The following is a 13,935-nucleotide window of genomic DNA, read 5'->3' on the forward strand; positions in this document are numbered from 1 at the left end:
CCCCCCCCCCCCCCCCCCCCCCCAAGGCACCTGCCCCTAAGGCTCGCGGGTGGCTACTCGCCCAGGACTAGTACAGGCTGACACCATGCGTTCCTCAACTCGCCGCCCTCCAGCTATCAGCGACGAGGACATGTCGGACGGAGAGAACGGCCTCGACGTCATCCCCACCAAGCGCGAGAAGAAGCCGGTCAAGTACGCGGACCCGAAGAAGGATGCCGATGACGACAACGACGATAAAGACGGCGGTGCCGCCAACGATGAAGAAGATGAAGGAGATGACGAGGAGGATGGCGACGAGTACATCGTCGAGAAGATCATCTCACACATGATCGCCGAAGATGTGAGCTCCCGTGACGCTGGTGTCTTGAGAAAGCCTTTGGCGGCACGCTGCTGACCTTGCCTCAACCAGGGAAACCCGCGGTTTGAGGTCAAGTGGGAGGGGTTTGATAAGAAGGAGGACCGGACATGGGAGCCTGAGGACAATCTTCGGTATGGATATAGCCGCGTAGCCCCACCATGATCCGTGGTGCGGCTTGCCAGTGACAGCACGCTGACCAAAGGTCTTGGGTGACTTGTGCAGAGGCACTGCCGACACCATCCTCGACGATTACCTGAACAAGTTTGGAGGGATGCAGGGCCTCTACAAGGCTGGCGAGAAGGCAACCAAGGGCAAGAAACGAGGCCGGCCATCCACCTCTGGCGCCCCCTCATCAACCAAGAAATCCCGGGCCAACGGCGGTGCCGCGGTGGATTCGGATGCATCCGAGACGCGGAAGCCGGGAGCGTGGAAGCCTCCGGCAGGCAGCTGGGAGGATCAGATTGACCATGTCGACATGACGCGGGATACGAGTGGTGACCTCATCGTCTGGCTCACTTGGAAAAATGGCGAGAAGTCACAGCACAAGGCCCAGCAAGCCTACACCCGTGCTCCCCAGAAGGTACGGCTTTGTTCCCTTGCTAGTCATGCATTATTGAGCCTGGATTTCTCTTGCTGACCTTTGTGGTTCTCATGACAGATGCTCAAGTTTTACGAGTCAAAGATCAACTTTACCACCTCAACATAAATTAAAACTCGGGACTTAACAACAAATGCAAAATGTAATCACAAGATATCACTGACACGGTTCTGAGCTTTTGGGGTGCATTCATGGCGTTTATTTCGGACTTGTTTAGCTCTCTCGCATTGCCTACTGGCAAAGCGAGACAGTGTTGATTTTGGGCTTGAACTAAAATTCCTACAGCTGGCCTCCCCAAGCCTCATGTGTGTCACCACCCACGGCGTTCCATGGCCGGCATTGTGAGTATAGTGATGGACTGAGCGACAGTGGCGGACACAATCTCGGTCATGTGATGTCGCCGAGGAAGTGTAGAGGCTGTTTGTGGGCGGGCTGCATTTGGTGATGCATATTGACAACGGAAGCTTGGGTCTGGATCATGTTTCGATTTGAACATGCATCGTGGAGTTTCTTTTTTTCGGACGAACGACAAGTTCAGCAACAATACTGTTCAGGCAATAATAATTGAGATTAGGAATCGGCAAGAAAAATGACTGATAGCAGATACTGCAATCAAGCTCTCAATAGAAATGCTTAGTCTCCCAAGTGACCTTGCGATAGAATACCCAATCTTGGAATACCTGCAATCCCGAGCCCTGCAATGCCTGGCCTGAGTGACGTGACGTTCTGGGCCGGGAAGAGTCACGTCTAAAAAAAGAGCAGGGGCTTGCGACCAAAAGGAGTGGCTGGAGAGCCCGTCGGGCCAATTGCAGAAGCGAACGTGGGCCCTGTCAGGCACTGGTGGGCTGTCGGGTATCCACTTTTACCCCTGCCCCGCCCGGTTTTTTGAGGGTGGTTGGAGCTCCCCCTCCCAGCCATTGCGATTTTGTTTACTTGGGCGCATCCAGGTGGCTGGGCAACCGCCTTATATCAGCCTGGCAACTGCAAGCCCATGCCGCCTTTTCGCCATGTCCCGAAGTGATTGCATTCCAGTTATCTCGCACGACACAACCCGTATTGCACTATTGTGGCCTCTCCCCCTCCCTCCCAGGATCAAGCCCGACAAGACCACCAGACAAGACAAGGCACGCACGCTTGGCTCGCAAGCTTGACTGTCACCGCCACCATCACCATCACCGCCTTCATTCCAGAGACCCGCCGCAGATACAGACCGCTTAGACGCTCGGCCAGCATTCCGTCGCCGCGATAGTCACCACCACCATCCTCCGCCACCCACCACACAAGCCAGCGCCGGCTCGAGCGCGAGCCCGTCGCCCAGCATGGTCAAGCCAAACGACGTTATTGCCATCATCGTCATCATCATCTTCATCATCCTGGTCGGCATCGCCTTTGGCATCTACAGGCTAGTCATGATGGCGAGGAACAGCGTCACCGCCACCACCACGTCGAGCAGCGGCGAGACCTCAATAGTCGACGACAATTGACCGAGGCGGCGGCCCAGTCACGCTCTTCACCATTTTCACGCCCGCGCCCACCTTGGCTGCTCAAGGCACGTCGCCTTATGGGCCGCGCCCCGCCGGGGGCAGCAGGGCTTCCCCCCTCGGGGTGTTCCGGGTGCCGTTCTCCCAGTTGCGAGTTCGTCCCTCGGGCAGAACGCGGACGCACCACGACCCCGACGACGTCATGACGAGTCGAATATTCTGATCTAGAGACGTTTTCCATCTCGGCCATCTATCTTTGCATTTACCTTCGGACCATGTATCACTCCTCATGTTTATTTTTCCCTTTGCATATGGATCACGGAAGCACGACAACACGAATCAGTTGGGTCTGGATGGAACAACAGTTAATATTGGACATTTAGGTTCAGGAGTACCCCGGCGTATTTGGGTTTGGCAATATTCTTTTCTCTAAATAGCGGCATTTTGGGCTCTTTTTGCTTGGAAAGGATATGAAAACGGAGCGCGTATATAGATACCACATAGCTTAGTTACTCTCGATTGACAGTGTCGTCAAAGGCATTCGAGTTGATATGAATGCTTGAAGTACGGAATTATGACTGGCCCTTTGCTATCACGTCCATGGCCTGTAAACTGTCACTCTGACCAAATCGAACAAGTCTTTAAACTGTATATAAACAATTCGTCCCCAACATTCTGCTTGCTATCTATAAAAGCATCACTGTTCCGCGTCCAATTTCTCACCAAAAGGACTTAAATGCGTCACTATCACAACCCCAGCGACCCGTCCGCCCGCCCGCCGTCTGCCGCGCCAACCCTCCGGGGATCGGACACCATACCCACCGATGCCGGCACACCCTCCTGGCTGCAGGCCGACGCCGACGCGCTAGACCATATCCTCGGCCGGCTCGGCTCGCTGCTGTGCGAGCGGCGGTCCCGCGAGGCCCAGCTGCGCCAGCTGCAGGGCCAGCGCGACCGCCTGACCTGGGACCTGCTCGCCGTGGCGCGCTGCAACACGGGGCCCTCGCCGCAGTCGTCGTCGCTGCGGCCCGATCCTGGCAGTGGTGGTGGGGGTGGTGGTGGTGGTGGGGGTGGTGGTGGTGGTGGGGGTGTTGGCGTAGATCCGAGGCGGCAGGGGCTGGAGCGCGTCCGGGCCGCGATCCGGGACGCGGAGCGGGGGCTGGACGGGGTCGACGAGGACTTTGGCCCGCTCATGGAGGTGTTCTGGCGCAGCCTGCACGCGAGGGCCAGGCTGGAGAGGGGGCGGAGGCGGAACGGGGTGGAAATTTACAGGGACGTGACCGCCGGGAGCGGCGGGGGGCCTGGGGCGGGGAGGACGGTTGAGGATATGGTTCATAGGGGCGACGGTGATGGTCGGTGGATCTGATAAGGTTGTGCAGACAGATAGTTAAGGCACCCAGGCTGGTAGAGACAATGAATGCCAAGTATCGTGCCACCTTTGTTATAGTGGCTGATGAAATAGCTAGAGCCGTCTAGTACTGGAAGCTTTCCGTTACCACGTCTTCCTTCTCCAACCAGCCGGCAATGGTCCTGGCCGCCTCCGGACCCGTGCACACGTAATACTTCCGCGACGCCCCCTCGCCCAGCCCGGCAGCAAGCAGCGCATCCTTTGAAATCCTCCCCTGCACCACTGCGGCGCCGAGGCCCTTCAGCTCGTCCGTCTGCGACTCGTCATCTTGCGCCTTGCCGGTGATGAAGAGGCGGGTGACGCCGGCCAGTCCTGGTATCCTCCTAAACGAATCCAGCGCAAACGGTACATCCTCGGCCCGCAGGCTCCAGAGCACCTCCAGCTTGCCCGCAACGACCCCGTCCCCTTGCTGCTGCTGCTGCTGCTGCGGCTGTAATATCCGACCAGCCTGGGCCAGCAGCGGCGTGATGCCCACGCCCGTCGCCACAAACACCGCCGTCACCGCCGCCGCCCCGGCATCACCAACTGGTATCTCCAGACCCGCCCCGCCGCCGCCGCCGCCGAAGCCGAGTACGGGCAGCTCGAGCGGCACCCTGGTGTTCCAGCGCGCGAGCAGGCCAGTGGCGGGGCCGTGCCTCCGCACCGTGATCTGAAATTCGCTCGCCAGGCCGTCCGCCGCCGGCGCGGGGCTCGACACGGTAAAGGTCCGGACATAGTCGTCGTTCAGGCTCTGCGGGTCCTCCTCGCGCATGTGGCTGTACCCCACGTCCAGCTCGGCCGAGAAGTCGAGCGTGACGTGCTGGCCTGGGCCCCACCGTGGTAATGGTGGCGCGACGCCGTGCTGGTCGCTCCGCAGGGAGAAGGTGAGGCGCGAGACGGTCGGCGACAGGATCTCGCGGCTCTTGAGCGTCGCCGTCATCCCCACCCCCCCTGCTCCACTGCCCGGCACGATGGCCACCTCGTCGGCCAGGCGGCGGGCGGGCGGGTTGTAGGGGCTAAAGTCGACGACGTCGCCGCGGAACGGCAGGCCGTCGCGCACGAGGCGCGCGGCCGTCACGTCGACGCGCACGGCGAGCCTCGTGTGCGGCAGCAGGGCCGCCGACTCGGCCCCGACGAGCAGCCGCGTCGTGCCGGCCAGGTACAGGACGTCGGACGACGCAAAGTCGGGCACGGCCAGTCCCACGCGCGGGTCCAGGTGCAGGTTGCCGAGCGACTGGTACAGGCGGTTGCCCGAGAACTCGGGGTAGGCGAGCACGACCTCGGATGACCCACCGCTGCCGCCGCCGCCGTCGCCGTCGTCGCCACCGGCGGGCTTGTTGCGCACGACGCGTATCAGGCCCGGCGCCCCGCCCCGGTGGTTCGTGTCCATCTGCCCCTTGCCGTTGGAGGACGAGAGGAAGAAGAGGTCGGCGCGCTCGAGGATCTCGAGCGCCCGCGGGCTGAGCGGCAGCGAGTCCGACGCGAGCTCGGGCCGCGGCACGTGCGGGCGGACGGCCTTGAGGTTGATGTATTTTGGGCAGTTGCCCAGCGCCTCCAGCACCGCCAGGGCGAGCTGCACCTGGCCCACGCCGGATTCTTCTTCTTTTTCGGCGGCGGCGGCGGCGGCGGCGGCGTCTGCACCGCCGTCGGGCTTGTTCATGACGCCTGCAACCACCCTGCCGGCCAGCTTCACGCGGTCGCGGCTCCGAAAGTCGATGCTCAGCGCGCTAAAGGGCAGGCCGGCGACGCCGGCGGAGGAGGTGGAGGAAGCGCCGTCGAGGATCTCGCCCTCGGCGAGGTGGCCGAGCAGGGCCCGGGCGACGGGGTCGTGTCGTTTGTCCACGAGCGACCTGACGCCGAGCACGCCCGGGGCGACGGGCCCCGCGAACCCGGGCTCGCCGCCCCAGATGGACGTCCACGGCTGGCCGGAGCCGTCGAGGGCGCCCACGGCCAGCAGGTGGTTCTCGTGCACGCGCGCGGCGTGGTGCGGGGCCAGCCCGTGCGCCGTGGGGTTGTTCCTCGGGGTCGGCACACGGAGCAGCCGGTGCAGGGCCAGCTCGCCGGCGCTCCACTGGTCCTCGGATGACTGGAGCTCCAAGTGCACTGCCGCCATGTCGGAGAGGTAGAAGCCGCCGAATTGCTGCTGCTGCAGGGCTCGGGTCAGGAGAAGGAGGGCGGTGCCGTGTCTGGCTTTGGTTTGGTTGGCGGGCATGCTAGGGAGTGCCGACGACTCGTGACGACATTAAAGCGCGGGCGGGCGACGGATATAAGGGGGCGTGGCCGCCCGTTTCCCAACGCAGTCCTCCCTCGCGCATCGCGCTAGGTTTTTGCTAGCAAATGCCGAGGAGGCCACTGTGAAGCACATGGCAAGGCCAGCACGCAGCTTGGAAACAGTTGGGTACAACTTCCGGCAAAAGAAGTCGAGAGCAGGTCGTGGAAAGATACCCGATTAGTCCGCTTGTAAGCGGGGAAGGGCCCAATATGTGAAGTGATGAATCAGCAGCGCTGGACATATTCCCAAACGCCGCTGCCCAGTCACCCACCCTCCACTGTACGCGCCAAACCCCGCAGACGACGAGCCTGGACTTGGCTAGCAGCATTGAGATACTGCTTGCTAGGTGTCGCTGTGCAGCGACTGTGGTTGACCTGAGAACAATCACAGCATTGGCAAGGAAGATGATGAGAGCTTTTAATACGAGTCAGAGGATACCATTGCAGTAATACATATCTTGTGTGTTTAGAACTCAGCCCGGTTATATGCAGCCCGGGTGCTGTGACGCAAGAAAACAGATCCAACCTGGCTTTATCCAGCCTTTACCGGCGCCCTGGCCAGTAGTAGCGATAGTAGGATACCATGGTCGTTCGACGAAACACCTAGTATCTGGGACCACGGCCGCCTTGCGACTCCAGATCTGAATTCCAGCCGTTGCCGTTCCCGTAGCCGCCACGAGGCGGTGGAGGACCTCGGTTTCCCGGTCCCGGTGACATGCTGTTGTAATAATCGTTTGCAGGCGTATGTTGCCTTGGTGGGGCTGTCATGTTTCTCTGGGGCTGAGGGAATTGAGGGCCCCGTGGAGGCATTGGGTTGGTGGCACTACGCTGCGGGTAACCGCCACCCTGCGACATAGGTCCCGGAGTAGGGCCCCTCTGCGGAGGCATCGAGGGGGCAGGGCTGGCGCGGTCGTTGGAGTTGTATTGGGAAAACCCACCCATCGAGCCGTTGCTCCCTTGCGGCCGGTGGTAGCCCATGGCAGGGCGGGGCAGCTGCGGCACAGTCTCGCTCGAGTATGGGACGGGACTCGCCGTGTAGCCGCCTCCGAGGGCCCCGTTGGGCCCCATGCGGCCGGGAGGTGGGGGGCCGTAGCCCCTCATCGACGATGAAGTTTCAGGTCGGACAGGAGGGTAGTTGTTCAGGTCCATTTTGGGAAGGGTCGGAGCCGGGGAAGCCGATCGCCCAAACTCGGCCGCGGTGCCCATCAGAGGCGCTCTGGAGCTGACTGATGACGACATGGTTGCGGTTCGAGAGGGAGGCATGCGAGTTTTCTCGTTGAACTGGCTCAGCTCGTAGTCGCCCGGAGTACCAGGGCGGGAGCTGTACGCAGGGAGGGTCGCCATCGTGTCGGATCGAGAGAGCACGGGCATCGCTGGGAGCTTGTCGTCGCCGATGTCGGGCAGCGTGGCCTTGAGCTCCTCAGGCGGGCGCTCACCCGCCTTCTTGGCGGCCTTGAGCTCCGCCTTCTTCCTCCGGCGTTCCTCCTCGGCAATGCCCTTGTTGACCTTCTCCGACACGATCGCCATCAAACGCTTGTTAATCTTCCGGGAGCAGTACGCGCTGAGAGACCCATCCTCGGAGGGGACGTAGGCCCAAAGGAAGAAGATGAAGATGAGGACGGCCGATATGAGGGCTAGCATCGAAATCACCCAGATGACGAGGGTGAACAACATGCCCGACAGAATGAGAGCAAGCCGTGTCTCGGTCTCAGCCAGGATCTTAATCTTTTGGAAGAAGCTCAAGATAGACCTCCCAACATCGGGGCCGATCTGAGCGGACAGCTTGCTGTTGTAGACCTTCCAGAGGGTCATGGCGTTGATTGCCTGGCGCGGGCCGGAGCAGACGATGACGCGGAACCAGGCTGGAAATAACATGACTGTTAGCATTTAATCGTCGCAGGGGAAGCCCAAGGATGGTCGAGATGCAGCGGAGCCTACATTGGAAGCTGAAGTAGGTGAACAGCGCCGCGTACTCGGCACCCTTCTTGCTCTTGGTGAGCTCAGCGAAGACCAGAAACCTCCTCCAGCCCCTGCCCTTGCCCATTTTGATGCTCTCGAGGCGGACGGCCAAGTTGTCGAGGTAGCTTTCGGCGACGCTGCCTCTGTTCATGACTCTCTGGGCGCGGATGTGCTCGTACGCGAGATTGAGAAAGGATAGTATGATGCAGACGGAGAAGATCCATTTGGAGACTTCGAGGCCGACTGCGGGCTGCAGCTCCGAGGGCCACTTGTCGAAGGCCAGCAGATTGACGGCGGTAAAGCTATCGACGCTGTAGACTGCCATTGAGATGAGGAGCGAGACGTAGAGGTAGCCATAGGCGAAGGGGGCCCAGCAGGACGTCGACTTGAAGTCGGTCAAGCTCTAGAGGGCCGTCAGCGCGCCGAAAAGCGCCATCTAGGTGGGAAAACGAGGCAGGTGTGCAACTCACGATGTAGTCCCATTTTTGCTCCGGGCGCACCTCGGCGTGCTGTTTCCTGCCTCCACAACCCATTATAGAAAAAGAAAGGAGGCCGGTGATATCCTCTCAAGGATATCACGGCCTACGAAAACAAGAGAAAGGAGAGAAGAGAGAAAAAAAAGAGGAGAAAAATTGATAATACAAGGTCGAAAGTGGTGCCGAAGCCCACGAGCAAAGGAAAGAATTGTCAAAGGAGAGTGAGAATAGAGTGCCGTGAGAGTGAGAGACCGGTCCCGCCGTCTGCACAAGTCGTTTCCGGCCTGCGGGATGGCCGACTGTGCTGTTATTGACGAGGAGGAGGACGGCGATGGCGATAAAGAACCAGCTCGGTGGCTGTGAAAAAAAACGAGGTAGACGGGACGAGAATAGAAGTCCCAGAGCGGACGAGGGCGGGTAGACAGCGATCGAGGCGCACGGATGGTCCCTGGTCGCACAGGGGAGACCGGGGGAGGGCGCACACCCCGAGTTTTGAGACAGGCACCGGAGGAGGTGTGGCGTGTGTTTCTCAGTTTGGCATGTTGGTCGCTGGCGGGTGGTGGAGACTGGGGACGGTTTCGTGTCGATCAACAAGTCGATGGCGGTTGCGGCCGAGGAGGATCGGAGACGCGAGGTCTGGTAGTGACAGGCGGGAGTAGAGAGACGGCGACTTTTGCTATGCTCGACAGAGTGGTTGTTGCGCGGGAGGGGGGGGACGGGGGCAAGTGCCCGGGGACGCTGGATTATGAGGTTTCTTCGGAGCCCTGCTCTCGACAGACTGGGGATGCCGAGTAAGGCCTGTTCGGCTTGGGCGGACGTCACTAGGTTTGTGTCTCGAAAAAAGCGGAGAATATGATGCAGTGCGGGAGGTCGGGTCAGGCACAATAGGAGAATGGAAAGAATGACTCGGGAATCAGGCACAAGAGAGCGTGGCTGGCGATGGGGCGATTAAAGGTATTGGATAATGCTTCGAGGGACGACTGTGAGGGTCTTGAGGCTCAATTAGCTCTTGCGACGCCTCCAGTTGCTTGGTATTGTTCGGTTTTCTAAAATTGGAGGGGTTGCGACAAAGAAGAAGGAACGGACGGGCACAGTTGACAAGGCGCCACTAGGCAGGTAAGAGGTAGTAGGTAACAAGCACCGTCTAGTCGACGTTCGCTGGACATGGCAGGAAGAAAACAAAATGGAGGACGGGCACGGAGGCGCGGGAGGGAGGGAGGGCAAGCTCGGCGGGATGGGATAGGATCAAGCATGCATGCATGAAACCGCGTCTCCTCGATGCTACCCTGCCATCCAATTAAACAGCACTTCGACTCTGCGAGGTGGGCCGTCAGACCAGCTCGGCACCTGGGCATTTCGCGCAAAGCTCATGGCCAACCTCAGCCTTCCACGGGCTGCCTCCCCAGCACCCATTGAGATCTGACTGACATCAATTGGCTCACAATAAGATGACGGCCAAATTTGCGCTAGATGGTGGGGGTGGATCGGAGGACCCTGCCTTGAATCGCCAGCGCGGAGAAGCTCGGATGCCTTTGGGCCAGGTCTGGTAAAAAAGGTCTGGTAAAAGCGCGTGGCAGATGGAAGAGGCAGGATGACCAGGATCAGTCAATTGATATTGAACGAAAGAAGCACACACACATGCACGGTCTCAGGGTCCAAAGCGGCGCGTGCAGAACAAAAACTCAACGCATCGAACCGCCGGGGGCGCTGAGACCTCGAAAGCTGTGGACCATGGCCTTTGCACATAGGCCCTGTCCCTGTGTACTGCAAACGCCATGCAGGTACCCAGGCTCCCAGGGCACCCAACCAACAGCCGGATCCGGAGCTAGTCGCGTTATGAAGCTGCGCGTGCTGCGTGCTGGGCCTCCCGTTTTGCATTTGGTTAGCAGGCTGGTTGGTGCTTGTGTCTAGCTAGCCGTACGCGCGCGTTCCCAATTGGTCGTTGGGGGACTGGGCCTCGTGCCGCCCCTCCCTGCATTTTTCTGTTGACGCTTTCTCTTTTTGTCTCCTGCATTCTGCGTTCGGCCGTCGGGATTGGCTGCAAACAATTAGAATCGCAGCCCAAATCAATTTGAACTTGAAGCACGCCGCCGGCACGGCCAGCCAACCAGCCGCTCCCAGCTGGCGGCCCCTTCATCGAGGTCGGTAGGGTCGCCCTGCCCCCTAGGCTGGCCTGGCCGCTGGATAACGGTGGGCCACTCACGGGCCACGGTCAAACGTTTTGTCGGGACAAGAATCCTGGGACCGCGATAGAATCGGCTTGGCTTTTGCGGGAGGGCCACCATGCGATCTGCTTGTATTCTGCCGCACCAGGTGCGTAGGTTGCTGCGAGAAACGACATGCGTCAAATCATCAATCGCCCATCTTTGCCAGACGCTGGCCCGTCGACTGTAAGCGCGGGCTGGCACGTTGTCTTGGTGGGTTGTTCATAGCTTGCCGCTCACTGCTGGCGGCTGCATGCAGACAGACTCAGTTGACGCGCGACGCATTCGTGCCACTCCTCAATCTGCACGTCGATCGATCCGAGCGCCGCCGCCTCTGAGCCTGTCATGGACGGGATTTCCCGCCGTGGTCAGACGAGATCAAGGCATTCCGTGTCTATTTTCTGGTCGATGCATACCATCTATCCGGCCTCCGTCTGGTTTATGGCTCTATCCAAGGTGTGCCCTTCTATCGCGTGTGTGCTCTACGATTGCTCCCCCAACAGCCAAGCCGGCGTTGCATCCCCCATCAGCGGCTTCCGTCATGGTCTCCACAGCAGTCCAGGATTTTCCCTTGCAAGCGCTCAACCTCGCGCTGGCGCCGCAGCTGGGAACACGCCCGGGCATTGATGAGTCTCTTGGCACGGAAACAAACGGCATGTGGACCGCTGGGCCTCCATGTCATCAACGCAGTCCCTGCTTGGCTTTAGGCAGGGCACTGCCTAGCCCGAGTGCTTCTTGCTCTCGGCCTCGCGGGCCTGCCTGAGAACCTCGACTCTGTCCAGCTCTTCCTGCATCTCGTCCATGTGAGCTGCCGCGAGCTCCTCCAGCTCCGTCTCGCTCAGCGGCGCCGCGCTGCCACGGCGCCGCTCCCAGCTTGCGCTCGTCTCCCGGAGCTTGGCGTCGGGGTCCTCCCCAGAGGCGTCGACGAATTCGTAAGAGCGCCATTCGGTGTTTTTCCACCCGGTTCCTGGTGGCGACTTTTTAGCAAACGAGACATTGACAGGCGAAGGTAAACCACGTCGAGGTTTTGGTGCGCCGCACGTCAGCAGCATGCGGTTTCGATTTTTTTTCTTTTTGCCTCTTGACGCTTTTTTCTCCACAAGGGGCTGAAACTGACGTGCCCCCACCATCAAGACTGTCCCGGGACCTCCTGGTCCTCACTCGGCGGGACAGAAGGCCCTGTGGGGCGGCGGATCATACATGAAAAGCAAGATGGCGCCCACGGAAAGATCTGCAACCTGCGGGCTTCGTCCGCGTGCCTTTCCACGGCCTTGGTTGCGAGCAAAGGAAAAGTTGGAGGGGGCAAGGTGGGAATGGGGAACTGCTCAGCTTACCGGCTTCTTTCGTCATGCCGTCCCAGTCCTGGTTCAGGAAGTGAAGAATGCCGCCGTGGGTGACGACAACGATGTGAGGGTCCCCGCCGAACCGGGCGGCCAGGTCCCGTAGCCAGACCCTTGCAGCCCTGGAGCGGGCCTTCAGCTTGGAGAGCTGGGGCGCGAACGGCGAACTGGGGCTCTTGTCGTTCCAGCCGTCCTTGACCAGGGCCAGGTCGAGCTTGCTGTCGAACTCGCGCGCCAGCACATCGGGCGCGCTGCCCGTGTCGCACGGCAGCGAGCTGACCTCCTGGACCTCGGGCAGCGCCTTGACGGCCTTGCCCGCGTCGACGGCGGGCCTGAAGGACAGCAGCGCCGTGTAGACGGTGCGGCGGATCGGCGACGCCACCAGGTGGGTGATCTTGTCGTGGTGCGGGAAGCTCGCGCAGAGGTCGGCGCACTGCTGCTTGCCGAGCTCCGTCAGCTCGGGGTCCGACAGCATGTGCGGATCCGGACCCCCCTTTTCTCGGGGCAAGTTGTGGTAACCCTGGGCATGGCGGACGAGGTGGATGGTTGCGGGCATTGTTGGCGGATTCGGATGTGCTGGCTGTTTTGGGGCGTGTTGTGAGGTTTGTCTGGGCTAAGATACGTTTAAGTACGGAGGTTGGCCATCCCTGGGCACGCCGAAATTGCTGGTTTTCTAGGCGGTCGAGGCTGTATGAGCGGCGGCTTTGGCCAGGCGTTGGTTTGACTCATTCCCTACGCCGGATTTTGGGCTTCTCCGCCCGGGCGCTGGCAAATCGAGAGCGATTACGGGTGCACGCCGCCGCATCGGACCTTGAGGGCAGCGTGTGGTTGGCTGACGGGCCACTCGACTGCCAGACGTAAACGTCAACTCCGACAGCCGCTCCGGCGCTTCTCTGTCATAGACTCCGACGAGCCACTGTGCCGCCAAGCCGCAGACGCCCCACGAGCACCTTCTTCTGCCTGTAGGTTTTGCCCTGCCACAGCCATCTGGAAGTTGACGGAGCCCCACGGGTGGGATGGCATTGACGGCCATGGGGCGTAATGGGAGTCCGCGGAGCCGCATCACGCTTAGTTTCCATCTTTTCAACGGGCTTGAGAGGACCATGCCAGAAAGGGGGATCGACCCGACCCCGCAGTAAGTTCGCGATGTGACATGAACTGGAGGCATGGCGACGAAACTTCTCCTCGTGCGTGCGTGATGCCTGCGCTCGCCATGCACCACATCTGTCACATCTGCCACTGTATTGCGAGAGAAGCTGTCAAACACCACCCCTTTTCACCCACTACACCTAAATATAGGACTTTGGAGAAACATGAACCACAGTCTCGTCATCAGAAAGCAACAAGATCTCTCCCCCCTTGTGCGCGCGTGGTGCCCTGATCTGACCATCTGACCCACCAACTCGTCATGTGCCCTTCCTCCATCCGAAGGGTCTCGGAGGGAGGGCTCAAAACCACTGACCCTTGGTCATGGCGGCGGTGGCGGCCTGCTTCGCCGCGTCCCTCTCGGCCTTGCGCGCCGTAGCCTTCTCCTTCTTGGTCTTTTCCGCGGCGTCGGCCTTGCTCTTTGCCTGCTGCTTCACTTTCGCCTCTGCCTGTAAGACGGGGGGATGGAAAGAAGTAAGTATGCGTCAGCGAGAGAAAAATAAAAAAAGATCACTCTAGCAATGCAAACATTGCGAAAAGAAATATGCCAAGACCCACACCCGGGGGTCGCGGAGCCGCAGAACAAGAGATAAGCACTCACCTGCTTGAAAGCATCTAGGAAGGCAGGCGAGCAGACGTAGTCCCTGAGCCGCGGCACCAGCCGCCTGCGCCCAAACACGTGCCGCCGCTCGACGGCGCCGCCGCGGGGCCGCGC

The 13,935-nt window shown here is 60.4% G+C and overlaps 7 protein-coding genes across 7 annotated transcripts in view; 2 read left to right on the forward strand and 5 right to left on the reverse strand.

Moving 5' to 3' along the window:
* Positions 1-85: 85 nt before the first annotated feature.
* GGTG_00630 (heterochromatin protein one) lies at positions 86-1,601 on the forward strand (the record flags this gene model as incomplete). Its single annotated transcript, XM_009218381.1, has 4 exons — positions 86-340; positions 410-489; positions 581-938; positions 1,017-1,601. 4 exons carry the CDS (start codon positions 86-88, stop codon positions 1,062-1,064), a joined length of 741 nt encoding a protein of 246 aa, XP_009216645.1. The 3' UTR covers positions 1,065-1,601.
* A 254-nt stretch (positions 1,602-1,855) lies between these two features.
* On the forward strand, positions 1,856-3,181 carry GGTG_00631 (hypothetical protein). The gene has a single exon (XM_009218382.1). The coding sequence runs from the start codon at positions 2,276-2,278 to the stop codon at positions 2,438-2,440; it is 165 nt and encodes a 54-aa protein (XP_009216646.1). The 5' UTR covers positions 1,856-2,275; the 3' UTR covers positions 2,441-3,181.
* Positions 3,005-3,631, reverse strand: GGTG_00632 (hypothetical protein; the record flags this gene model as incomplete). The annotated part of the gene is made up of 1 exon (XM_009218383.1): positions 3,005-3,631. One exon carries the CDS (start codon positions 3,629-3,631, stop codon positions 3,185-3,187), a length of 447 nt encoding a protein of 148 aa, XP_009216647.1. The 3' UTR covers positions 3,005-3,184.
* A 278-nt stretch (positions 3,632-3,909) lies between these two features.
* Positions 3,910-5,937, reverse strand: GGTG_00633 (hypothetical protein; the record flags this gene model as incomplete). Its single annotated transcript, XM_009218384.1, has 2 exons — positions 3,910-5,420; positions 5,466-5,937. The coding sequence occupies 2 exons, from the start codon at positions 5,935-5,937 to the stop codon at positions 3,910-3,912; spliced, it is 1,983 nt and encodes a 660-aa protein (XP_009216648.1).
* Positions 5,938-6,522: 585 nt separating this feature from the next.
* On the reverse strand, positions 6,523-9,695 carry GGTG_00634 (hypothetical protein). The gene is made up of 3 exons (XM_009218385.1): positions 8,525-9,695; positions 8,034-8,457; positions 6,523-7,957 (listed from the first exon to the last, which is right to left on the reverse strand). The coding sequence occupies exons 1-3, from the start codon at positions 8,585-8,587 to the stop codon at positions 6,699-6,701; spliced, it is 1,746 nt and encodes a 581-aa protein (XP_009216649.1). The 5' UTR covers positions 8,588-9,695; the 3' UTR covers positions 6,523-6,698.
* A 1,371-nt stretch (positions 9,696-11,066) lies between these two features.
* Positions 11,067-12,818, reverse strand: GGTG_00635 (phosphoglycerate mutase). The gene is made up of 2 exons (XM_009218386.1): positions 12,069-12,818; positions 11,067-11,701 (listed from the first exon to the last, which is right to left on the reverse strand). Exons 1-2 carry the CDS (start codon positions 12,628-12,630, stop codon positions 11,454-11,456), a joined length of 810 nt encoding a protein of 269 aa, XP_009216650.1. The 5' UTR covers positions 12,631-12,818; the 3' UTR covers positions 11,067-11,453.
* A 704-nt stretch (positions 12,819-13,522) lies between these two features.
* The window catches only part of GGTG_00636 (hypothetical protein), a gene marked incomplete at both ends in the record, with an annotated part of 973 nt that continues 560 nt past the window's right edge, over positions 13,523-13,935 (reverse strand). Inside the window, 2 exons of the mRNA XM_009218387.1 lie at positions 13,523-13,669; positions 13,822-13,885. Coding sequence (XP_009216651.1) covers positions 13,523-13,669; positions 13,822-13,885 — 211 coding nt within the window. The remainder of the gene's footprint in view (positions 13,670-13,821; positions 13,886-13,935) is intronic.

Source organism: Gaeumannomyces tritici (assembly GCF_000145635.1).
Source record: "Gaeumannomyces tritici R3-111a-1 unplaced genomic scaffold supercont2.1, whole genome shotgun sequence".
NCBI lineage: Eukaryota > Fungi > Ascomycota > Sordariomycetes > Magnaporthales > Magnaporthaceae > Gaeumannomyces > Gaeumannomyces tritici.